Here is a 12,282-nt window from a genome sequence, read left to right on the forward strand (position 1 = left end):
CAAGAGGCTGTGCCTGAATGAGGGGAAAAGATCCCTAAAGCGTCATTAGTAGAATGTCAGCCGTCAGATCAAACAAAACTAGAAGATCATGCCGCGTGTCAAACTCTGGCCGTTCATTTCTTTAATGAACCAGGGTACATTACAAAATCCCTATTCGAGTATTATAGTATTTTTAATTTTTATTTTTTGTCCACGTATTTTTTAAAATTATTTAATTAAAATTATTTTATATCTTTAATTATATATAATATTATTTTTATAAATGCTGTCATATTTTGACATCCACGGATTGACATATATATTGAGTTATTAATTAATAATCTTGCTTATACTTATTTACTTTGTCTTTCATTCATGAATCTAAGTATCAAAACATTTGCACCTACAAAATATATGCATTCTTTTGTTTAAAAGAATGCACATTATAATAAAAGAATGAGTACATTTAACTCTTTATTAAAGCATTTTACACGCATGTGAATTAAGAGTGAATTAAAAGTATCTTCCCATATTTCTCATATCTAAATTAATAATTTTATTACATATTTTTTTGTTACAATTGATTTATATTTATTTTAAAATAAAATATTATATTAAATAAGTGTAAATATAAAATATTATGTTAGTTTAAAAATAATTAAATATTTTATTAATAGGCGAGTTTGTACATGAATTGTACTGCAGGCTTTTTTGTTATACAATGTCCTTAAAGTTCATTGATTTGATATTTGATAATTTAATTTCATTAAAAGAAGTAATAAATTAAATGAGTTTTAAAATATAAAAGAGATCACATTACAAATTGCCATCATCAATATTACTCATTTAATATCAATATCAATATTATCACACACACAAGCATACACATATATACATTCTTATAACGTCACGCCCCTCATAATTTTTGTGTGTTCCATTATACTGGTTATAATTCATGTACAAACTCATTTCTGAGATGAAATGTAATATGCATAAAAAATTTATAAAAAGAAATGATGCTGTTTATAACAATAAATAGTACAATTCGTTCGGCATTTTTTGCATGAACTATAAAGCATGAAAAACTGTGTTTTGGTTGACTTGATCAGTCTATTTAAAAGAGAAATTATTTTCCTTCAATTTATCACGATTTAAAAATTTTAAAAATATAAATTACATTATTTTGATTGATTTCTCCTTCATAATAATTCATAATTTCACACATTGATCTTGGATGGTAAATTTAACATTAATTTAATATAATATACTCTCTCCATTTAAAAATATAAAATATTTTTAATTAAATCTCACATTTTAATAAAATAATTATTTATTTTTAAATTAAACATATTTTTTTATATTTATTTTTATTTAATAGAATATATTTTAACGTACTTATATCACGTATTCCGACCAAAAAAGGTATATCGGCGTTCATATCATACCGCACAAAGAAAGAAAATCACTTCGGGCTATCAATCGCTTTGGGCTGAAGGGCAGAGCCGGGCGGCGACATGGATCAAATTCAATCTGCACCAAACCGGGGAAAAGCCCCTCTGCCGCAACCACTTCACCAGAGTGATGCAGACGAAGAAGATGAGAACGTGAAGCAGCTGAATGACTGCGCTTCCTACTATCTTTCAATGCAGGTTCTCTGCAATCTCTTTTGATCATGTCTTCCCCCCCCCCCCTTTTTTGTTACTTTCCATAAAACCCTAAACCCTGATTTTGGGATCGATCAGACTGGTTTTTTGACAAAAATATCGTCCTTAATTCGCAGGAATGTCTCGTTAACTCAAACAGGGATTGGAAAGCCTGCCAAGCGGGTATCCCTTGCCGACTCTTTACGTTCGGTTGGCTGATTTTCGCAGCATCGCTTCGCTTGAATTCAGATAATATTAAATTATCATACGAAAATTATTTTTTAATCATTCCATAATGCCAAACTATTTGTGTCTATCACTGCGACCTGCCGAGCTTTTGATTCTTCTTGATAAAACACGAGCTTTTGATTCTCTTGACCTATTTTTCAGCTCCACTGCGTGGATAGTTTAGTCAACCGAAGAGTAAAGATAGATGCATTGATTTAATCAAATGTTTAACCATCTACACTTGAATCGCGGTTTATAGGATGTTTGTGTTTAAATCACATTTTTTTCCTGTAGAAAATCAGCCTGTCTTGCTCCCGGTACTTAAGTTTTATGAAGTTGTTGAATGTTTGTTCCCTCTCCACAGAAGTACAAGCTTTGAAGGCGTGCATAGAAAAGAGAGAGAATAACAAATAGAGATAAGAATTCTGCAGAGAAGGCATTCTGGCGGGCGTCATCTGCTCTGCGTCCTGGATAAACGTGGGAATAAAATGTGAAAAATGGAATCTTTGTACTTTTCAAAGATCTTGACCTCGTAATTGCATCCGTAACCTTGCCCTATTATTATGATTCAACAAAAGGCTGTTTCGCCTCGCATTTGATTGCTGCAAATGAGCTGTGCCCCCAGCCCACTGTGAAAATGAGACGAATCTAGAGACATTACCAAATTTTAGCGTCAGAGATGAGTCATTATGCATAATTCATTTATTGCTTTTATAAAAAATGAACAGATTGTTACTAGAGATGGATTTTTAAATTTATTTTAATCTTAAATATGACATCTTAATTTTTTTTTCTTGTTTCTCACCTTTTTTGTAGTGGTCCCCAAGTAGTGATTGTAGCAAGGAAGAAAAAGAATACTAAAATTTCTGAACATGGTTCAACTAATAAAAAAGGTGTGCTCTCAAATTCAAGTTTTAGAAATGTAGTAGTGTTGGTAGGAAAGTTTCCATCTAAGAAGATTCCGTCATTAGTCTAAGCTCTGGATTAAGTTCTGCCATAAAAAAGAAAAAAGCTGAAACATTGAGCGGCTGAGTGCCATCCCAAACATGTGTTTAGTGTCTTCTAAGTTGGAACGTGCATGCCTAGTCAAAAAATTCACATTGCGCACTCGTCTCTTTCTCGCCTCCATCGTAATTCAGAAGTAGAATAATTGTCATTTTGCTTTTACAACCCCCTGGGCTGTTGATATTATAATTACAGGCATCCTACACTTGATGATGGTCTGAATGAAGCCAAAACATTTCTCCCATACAACAACCCACATTGATACGAGAGAACCATGTAAAGATAACAAAATTACGAAAGATTACACGCAACGCGTCCCACTTGGAGTCACCCTGATCAACATGACACAAAAATAAGCAATTCACACCACCATCTTTACTTCTCAAGAAAAAAGACGAGAAAAAGAAAACCTAGCACCATTGTTCGAGAGACAATACAAATCCCTTAACCCTCTCTCATACAAGACTGGGAAAACCACAAACGTAGATCTTGAGAGGAATAAGGCTTCCATGAAGGAAGAGCGTGAAGTGGCTCAATGAGAGAGAAAGCGAGAAGAACGAGCGGCAAGGATTTGAATCAATAAACTAAGCCTTCTTAGATGGCCAGATATTCCCTATTATTGCGCATTACTGAATTCTAACCTGTGTTCTACACAATCCGGTCAAGGGAAAGGGAAAAAAAGACAACGACAGCTGAAAAACAGGTAGGTATCAGCACGATAATTGCCAAAAACCAACATGAAAAGGGAAATAATTACAATAAACAGTACAAGCACTACGGCGACCCTTATGACTTATTTTCGCATTTAACACTGCCACCAACGAGGAAGAGACTTCTTAGAAGCTAAATTGCTAGAGACATCGTCAAGAGGAGGTGCTGAGAAGCCCTGAGCAGAAATACGACCTAAACTTTCAGCATTTGCTGCTTCCATATTATACTCTCTGCTTTGATCAGCATTCAGCTGCAAAGTTGGTTAAAATACAGCAAGTAAGATCGAAGAAATACTCATCATAGTTTAAGAACCTGGAAGATAGCATTCGATGGGATGAGAACTGACTATTTGGTAGACAACTCGTTGACCATAGAATGGAGTTGAGTTGAATCCGGCAGGCTGGTTGGGCAACGTTCCCAAGCTTACACACTCAATATTCCCCCCTTCAGCCGCAGCGCTCTTCGCATATTTTTTATGGCCAGGCTCCCTACATGAGAGATAAGCAATATCTATTTCTATGTCTAAAATGAGCACAATATGACTGGTGAGTTGAGAGATAACATTTGAATGACGGCTTCAATGCAAATCTGGATGTTTGTTTGCCACCAGGTTTTCCAACAAAAAATGACACATGGATAATTTTTTATCGCTCATCAATATGATGACCACCTTTATCGGAGAAACTTATAACAAACATTTCACATTTTACTCAAAGTTTTGTGCATGTTTAAACTGTATGGCATGCAAACTTATTCATGAAACAATTAATTTGACATTTAATTAGAATTATGACGCATCATCCCGTCACAGAACAAGGAATCAGAAATATCAGCAAGTGAGGCCACTAAAACAAAGATAGCAGAGCATGAGCAAGAAAATAAATTGCAGCTTAAAAACTATAAGGAACCGCGCTAAAAAATTTTACCAACTAAAAGCTATGGATCAGATTTTTTTCCGTATGTACTATGCACAGAAGGACTACATACTAGATGTTACTTTATAATAATAACCAATTATGACGTTTACTAAAACACTGAATACAAGCATCATTGAGTTAGCTCCAGCTACAAAATCATCATGTGGTATTAATTCATGCCAGTTTAGCAGATAGGTTAGATTGAATGAGCACCGACAGACAGCAAAGCTTTCGCCAGAGATCATGTGACAAACCAATAACAATCAGGAGTTAAACGAAAAAATCACAATCACCTTTGAACTGGCAATCCCTTGGGAACACTATCAAGAGTTGAGTTGACTCCGGCCACCTCATAATTTGATGTTTCAAAATTAGCAGCATATTCAGCAGTCCCTTCAGCTAATGACTTCGCATATTCTTTACTGCCTTGCACCCTACGTGAAAGGCAGGCAAGGTAGTTCTATGATTTTATCTCTATATAGAGTACAGCATGACTGCTGACTTGCAATAGTCAATACAATATTTAGAGGACATAAATTTAGTGCAAACTTTAAGGTGTTTGTTTGCTATTGCATACTATGATAAATGTGATATTTCTTTTTAACAGCTCATAATCACATTTTCATCCACATGTATGGAATGCACATTTTGTCATGAAACAACTGGTGTGTTACTTCATAAGAACTATGCCACATCATCCTGTTACAGAGCATCATTGGAATACAAGAAATGGAAGTATTTCTAGAGGCATTATGCATAATTTATAAGATGAAGACTAAATAAGAAATCTAAGACAAAGAAGAAAGTGAAAAAAATATGGCAGAGGATGAGCAGGAAAATTAATGGTCATATAAGAGCTACGAGAATTGATTTATAGGGTGATACGCACGCATAAGAGTACCTCATTGATTATCACCATCCACTTTTCACGAGTTATTATTTTACAGCAGTTATGTTGTTCACTAAACCAGCCCAAAACAAGAATCTGTTTGATGGCAGATTCTGAACAATAAGCTGGATTCAAAAAATGCTATAAGTTATGTTTAGGTCTTGGACACAACATTTTCACAGCAACATCATGTGTAGATTCAAAATCATCATGTCATTCGAAGTTAGGGTGTTAGGGTTAACCAGCTGACCACTGTTAGACAGCAGAACTTTTTCCATATACTCTCTCCATTTCTAATTGTAAGAGAAACTATTACTTTTCACTTTTTTTTTATATAAGCAAAATCACTTATTTCAATAAACATTTATTATATATTTTTTAAATCATCCCTCATAATTTATATTAACGAAAAATAATTAATGCATGCTTATATGTTGATTAACATAAGACATTTCAGTCCAATTTTTTTATTTTCAAATATAATTATTATAGTAAATTAATTTTTTAAATTGTGTGATACAGTTTTCTCTTATGTATAGAAATAGAGGAAGCATCACGTAAGCAAGGTGATAACATTTAAAAGATGAGTTGAAAAAAATTATCAGAATTACCTTTGCACGAGCTCTCCCTTGGCAACATGATATAGTGAGACCAAGCTTGGAGTGAGAGCAATTGAATTAAATTCGTGACGAGTGTGGGTAACTCTAGTACGCCGCAATCTTTTTGTCCCTGTGTTATAACAAAGAACTTCTGAGTCGTTGTACAACATCAGGATTTCCCCATTGCCCATAAACTTTACCGGCTCATAAAAGTCAGAGTGGGATTTTCTAGGATATAAATTTTCAATCACAAACTGCTTGGTCCAAGACTCCTTCACCCCATACTCTTTCATAACCCAAATATCAAATTTTCTACTATCCCCGAAGACACATACAAAGAGACAACCTTCAACCACCCCCAACCTGAGATCATTAGAAATTTTCCTTTTAGTTCCATCAAGGCATGGAGGTGGAGGAACCGACCCAAATTCCTCAGTCTCAAAATTGAAAGAATATATATATTCAGAACTGCTACCTGCACTTGGAACCCAATGAAGAGAACCACGTAAGAAGGAATTAAAAGATGGCGCAACAAGAGCACAGGGTGCATACCCAATGCTTTTCCAAGTTCCTGTATCCATGTGATATATTTCAGCATCCAGATAGTCATTCCCTGACCACTTAACCTTCGGATGAAAAGTTTGTAGCACCTTATACCGATTTGTCACAGCACAAAATCCAAGTCCAATGAAAGAACCCATACTCCTACCTTCACTTGCTGGAGGAATAGTGACATACTCTCCCAAAATGGGATTGCATACCCAAATGGGGTCATCTTTTTCAACGCCAGATAAGCAGAGCAAGCCATTACATGAATTCAAGAGGCCGAATTTCGAGCAGGGCAGGTTAATCTTGGGAGTGAGCATCAATTTATCAAAGCGATAGGGATCGCGACCCCGTTGGTCGACATGGGTAAGGATGATTTTGCGCGATTCGGAGAGGGAAGGTATCGTTTTGATAAGTATGGAAGTGGAAGATCTTGCAAGTTGAAGTTCGACAAAGCGAGGATGCGAGATTAGACGAAGCCAAGCTTTGCAGGCCCGTTTGCAGCTGAGAATAGACTTAATTGGAAGTCTTGAGAGAATGTCGATGATAATGTTCGGAGGTAAAGTTTGGATTTTGCACTGACCCGTCCATAGCAGTACCGGTGCCGTCTCTTTCAAACTGCTGCTCCCTAAATTGCTCGCTCCTCTTTTCTTCTTGCGATTCATTGGGGTTTCTGCTCTTCGTCTTTCCACGAGGATGAGTTCAGTTGAGATTGTTAAAAACTCACCAAAAAATGATTATTATTAAGAGTAAATTAATATTATGCCCTAAAGTTTTATACTTTGCCACTTTATACCCCTTTTTTGATTTCAGTGAAAAAATATCAACCAATGATCATTGAAAAAAATTTATATTAATAAAAAATTATTTATTATTAAAATTTAAATGAATAATTATTAATTTAAGTTAATCTTTTATTAATAAATATTTATTTATATTTTAACGATAACTTATTTTAAATTAACAATAATTTATTTTAACATTTTTTATTTAAATTTTGATAACAATTAATTTTTGATTGATATAAATTTCTTTCAATAATCCTTCATCGCTATTTTTCCTTTAATGTTTCGCATTCTCTCTTTCAATTAGGGTGACTTTTTTTTTTCATAAAGTTCCATCCACTGTTGCTATTATTCTTTAAAAGCAAAATGAAGTAAAATTGGTTTTTTTAAGGGAAAATGACCATTAAGGACCCCCTAAAGTTGTTAATTTTAATTGAGGATCATAAAATATTAAAATATAATTAAGGACCATGGTCCTTCCTTGGAATTTAAAAGAATGTAAATTGTCTTAAATGTCCTCAGAGCCGGTAATTTGGACTAAACCCGACGAGCCAACCGAATTGCCTGAAAATATTAAGGCTTAGCCCGAATAAAAAAATATTTTTTTAATGTTCGAGCTTATTCGAGCAGCTCGAATGAGTCCAACAAAATTTGGGCCAAGCTTGAATAGGTTTGGGCTTAGCTCGAATACCCGCATCACCATCTTTTTTTTTTAGTTGCTCTTAATCAAACAGTCAGTCACTACTTAGTCAGCTCATTGCTGAAGACTCAAGTGCTCAGTGCCTCAGTCACACTCGCGGGAAAAGAAAAAAATAGAGAACTTGAGAAGTGAGAAGTACACATAGTCACACACAGCTAGCTAGAAGCACTGAAGCAGAGCAAGCACCAAGTAGAGACGAATGAGAGATTATAAACAATAGCACGACATAGACCCTCGGTGGCTTAGATTGAGTAACTTAGACGAATGAGTGATGTAGACGATCGAGACAGCTAAAGCCACCACCGCCAAGCCTCTCACTGTGACTCAGACACTCGGAGACGACACAAACTAGAGACAATGCAGATCTATCAATCGTGACTTTATGACTCTCCTCCTTTCATCTCAAAAGACTCGTCCCTCTCCAGTGAGTTCAGTGACTCTCCTTTCTCTCGACTTGTCTTGATCGCAATTCTCCTCGCATCATATTGTCACAAATCTCATATCCCCTTGCTTCGTTGTTGCCCTCTTTTCCTTCTAGTTTTGGCTTTGCACTCTTTCAAGCATATCTCCCTGACGTCACCGCCAGCTATCCTTGGGAGCACAGGTGAGCTTTCATTGTCTAATTTTTTAAATTTTTTTGTTTTCATCTCATGGATTGATCAGTCTGTGATTCTCGATAGGATTCAAACAACATAAAATCTTTTGATTAATCAATTATGATTAACTATTTCCTGCTACATTTAGTGTCCTTGGCAGATTAGAAATTTTAATCCTTACTGATGCTTTAATTTAAGTTGCAGTGACTTGACTTTTCCAACTAAGTTATAATTTGATGTTTGATTATCGAAAAAATGTGGATTGATAATAATTATGTTCTATATAAATTGATTACTAGTATAGAAATTGTAATTGTTTGTTGAGGTTAAGCTGTGATTAGATTGATGATAGGAATTTGAATGAAATGTTTTCTTTTCATGCTCTCTCTTTAACTTGTTTAATGGACTAATGGTGGCTAATTAATTTTATTTAATTGTCTTGTATGTCCCATTATACGTAGTAAACAATATCTTTTAGGCAAACGAAACATATTAAAATTGAGGGTTTTGCCAGTAATAGAAATGTGGCTGCTAGTGGTAGCAAGGTGGGTGATAATTTGCGTAATGTTGCGATTGTGTTTGCATCCCAGAATAAGAAGGAAAAATTTGTTTGTTCTAGTAAAAGAATAGCTTTTGAATAAGGAGGGAACCTTTCTGGAAGTAAAAAAGTTAAAACTTGCACGTTTGATATTTGAAAGTCTTTTTCTAAAATTATAATTGATGAAAAAATAAAGGCTAGATGTAATGGTTGCAATAAAGATTTAGCACGATCTAGAGCTGATAGCACATCTCATCTAGCACGGCATGCTAAGAATTGTCCTCAATTAGCTAAGTATCATGATGTAAGGCTAATATTGATGGATTAAAAAGGAAAATTGAGGTCTAGGAAACTTGATGAAAAGGAGGCGTGGCATTCTTTATCTATAATGATAATTGAACATGATTTGTCTTATTCTATTGTTGAATATAAATGGTTTAGTCATTATTCTACTATCTTGAATCCTAGTGTGAAGTGCATTACTAGAAAAACAGCAGTAAATAATGTCATGAAAGTATATGATGGGCACAAAGAAGCCTTGAAACAAAAATAGTTAAATAGCATTGGAAGAATTTCCTTGACATTTGATTGTTGGACAACTATAACCTTTGAAGGTTATTCATGTTTAACTGCTCATTTTGTTGATGAAAAGTAAATGTTAAATAGTAAAATATTTTCTTTTTGTCACATGGAACCCCTAGATTCTAGAGTAGAATTGGCTAGAAAAGTATATAATTGTTTGGTGGAGTGAGGGATCATAAGAAAGTATTTTCTATCACTTTAAATTTGCAGGAGAAATTGAAAGAAAGGCTAGCTTTACAAGATAGTGCAAACTTGATTTGTGAAGGGGAGTTTTTTCATATAAGGTGCTGTACCTATATCTTAAACTTGATAGTTCAAGAGGGTTTGAAAGTGATGAATATTACTTTAAACAAGGTTAGGGGCAGCATTAAGTATGTGAGAAATCATAGGCAAGGATAATTGCTTTCAAGCAATATGTTGGAGAAGTTAGTGGAATTGATTGCTCAATGGGCTTGCAAATGGACATGCCCACTAGATGGAATTTAACTTTTGCAATGCTTGAAAGTGCATTAAAATATTATCGTGCTTTTACTAACTTATTTTGCCATGATACAAGTTTCACATCTTACCCAACACATGAAGAGTGGACGAGAGGAGAGGAAATGTGCAATTTCTTGAGGCCATTTGATATTACGTCAAGGTTGATATCTGGGTTATCTTATCCCACTTCAAATTTGTATTTCTCTTAAGTGTTAAAAATTCGACTCTTGTTGGATGAAAATATGTTCAATGGTGATCTTGTGATTTGTGAAATGGCCAAAAGAATGAAAGACAAGTTTGATAAGTATTGAAATGATTATAGCAATATCCTTGCAATTGCAGCTGTGCTTGATCCACGAATGAAGCTTCAAATGATACAGTATATGTATGCCAAAATTGATAATATAAGTTGCCATGCCAAGATTGGGAATATCCAAAGCAAATTGAAATATATTTTTAATCAGTATAAAGAGATGACTTCTATTTCTAATGTTGGGGCTGGATCAAGTTCAACAATGCCAACACATAGATATCAAGCTCAATCCTCCATTACTTCTAATGTTTCAACAAAAACAAGTAATATTCAAGAGATTTTAGATGTAAGTTTTTTTTATTTTAATCTTATTTTAATTTTTTAAGACATATATTACTTAAAATTTTTGCATGATGCAGGATTAGATTAGTTATACAAGTATAAATTTTATGTCTGTTGGCAAGTCTGAGCTTGAATTTTATCTGGATGAAGCAATACTTCAGCCTCACGTATATTAAGAGTTAGATATCCTTAATTAGTGGAATACTAATAAAGGTAGATTTCCAATTCTTTCAAAGATGGTAGCTGATATACTTGGCATTTCAATCACTACAGTTGCAAGTGAATCTGTAGTCAACATTGGTTCACATGTTCTTACAAAATATCATAGCACTCTTCTTCCTGATAATTTTCATGCTCTTATTTGCACCTGTAACTAGTTGTATGGTTTCAAAATAATGGTAATATATGATTATTTTTATATATTTTTTCTTTCTTGATTAGAAGCAAATTTCACTAAATTATATTACTAAACTTGTTTATTTATTGCATATAATGAAATAGTGATTGAAAATGAGAGGAAATTATTTGAAGAAATTTCACCCATTAACATGCCCACTGAGAGTTCAAATGTAGCTTTGGATGATAATGACAATGTCAATTAAAAGAGTCAAGAGGAATAGGGAATAAGAGGAAATTGACAGTATGGTGTTTTAAGCATAATGTTTTGAATTTTATTGTGAAATTTTTATCTTTGTTGTGAAGGGATTATGCAATTATGTATTATTAAACTCTTATTTTCAAGTTATTTAAACCCTTACAAGCTTTATTAGTACTTAATAGCATGCCTTTGTTGTTAAATTAAGCAATTAACTTTTCAAATGTTGTTATTAATATTAATATTAATGTATTTTTTATGATTTATTACATGTATTTTACTAATCTAGAATGTGTTGTTATGTTTATATTATTTGGAAAAAAAATTAACTTGTAAATTTTAAATTTAAATTAGTTCAAAAAAAAGGTTAAAAAAATATTTTTTAAAAGTTTTAGGTATTTGAGCCAGCCCGAATAAGACTGAAGCCCAAAGATATTAAGGCTAAGCTTGACTATATGAGGTTTTTTAAAGGGTACGATACTTAAACCCTGATCGGAATAAGCTCAGTCCAAATTGAGCCTAGCTCATTCCCACTCTCTAAATGTCCCTGATGAAAACAATCACTAAGTGAACTTATTAAATTTCCAAGTCAATTTTATGTATTAATAAGTGACCTTAAAACGTTTTAAAAGTGAGTTTATTTCATATTGGAAAACAATTTATTCCTAAATATGGTTCCTTATTTTTCAACTGATATTAATAATATTATTATGCTATGATAGTGATTTCAACAATGCCATGTCTTTATTTTTAAGTAGTATACAAATAAGCATGAAATTTTCACAAGTCATTGGATTCATATTCTTAAGTGGAATTAATAAATTTTTGAGTTACTTTTGTATATTAATAAGTGATATTGAAACGTTTCAAAAATGAGTTTCTTTCGTATTAGGA

The 12,282-nt window shown here is 33.5% G+C and overlaps 2 protein-coding genes across 3 annotated transcripts; one reads left to right on the top strand and one right to left on the bottom strand.

Annotated features, from left to right (window-relative positions):
* Nucleotides 1-1,420: 1,420 nt before the first annotated feature.
* LOC129310008 (uncharacterized) lies at nucleotides 1,421-2,639 on the top strand. The gene is made up of 3 exons (XM_054951813.1): nucleotides 1,421-1,628; nucleotides 1,760-1,805; nucleotides 2,215-2,639. The coding sequence occupies exons 1-3, from the start codon at nucleotides 1,494-1,496 to the stop codon at nucleotides 2,262-2,264; spliced, it is 231 nt and encodes a 76-aa protein (XP_054807788.1). The 5' UTR covers nucleotides 1,421-1,493; the 3' UTR covers nucleotides 2,265-2,639.
* Nucleotides 2,640-3,425: 786 nt separating this feature from the next.
* LOC129309677 (F-box protein At3g07870-like) lies at nucleotides 3,426-7,224 on the bottom strand. Of its 2 annotated transcripts, XM_054951343.1 has the most exons (5): nucleotides 6,447-7,224; nucleotides 5,984-6,101; nucleotides 4,777-4,917; nucleotides 3,913-4,054; nucleotides 3,426-3,816 (listed from the first exon to the last, which is right to left on the bottom strand). In XM_054951343.1, the coding sequence occupies exons 1-5, from the start codon at nucleotides 7,180-7,182 to the stop codon at nucleotides 3,661-3,663; spliced, it is 1,293 nt and encodes a 430-aa protein (XP_054807318.1). In that variant the 5' UTR covers nucleotides 7,183-7,224; the 3' UTR covers nucleotides 3,426-3,660. The 2 variants fall into 2 exon arrangements, with proteins under 2 accessions (XP_054807318.1, XP_054807317.1); XM_054951342.1 differs by having other exon boundaries at nucleotides 5,984-7,224.
* Nucleotides 7,225-12,282: the final 5,058 nt, after the last annotated feature.

Source organism: Prosopis cineraria, unplaced genomic scaffold (genome assembly GCF_029017545.1).
Source record: "Prosopis cineraria cultivar Desert tree isolate PC_DT_omini unplaced genomic scaffold, ASM2901754v1 PC4, whole genome shotgun sequence".
NCBI classification, from domain to species: Eukaryota; Viridiplantae; Streptophyta; class Magnoliopsida; order Fabales; family Fabaceae; genus Prosopis; species Prosopis cineraria.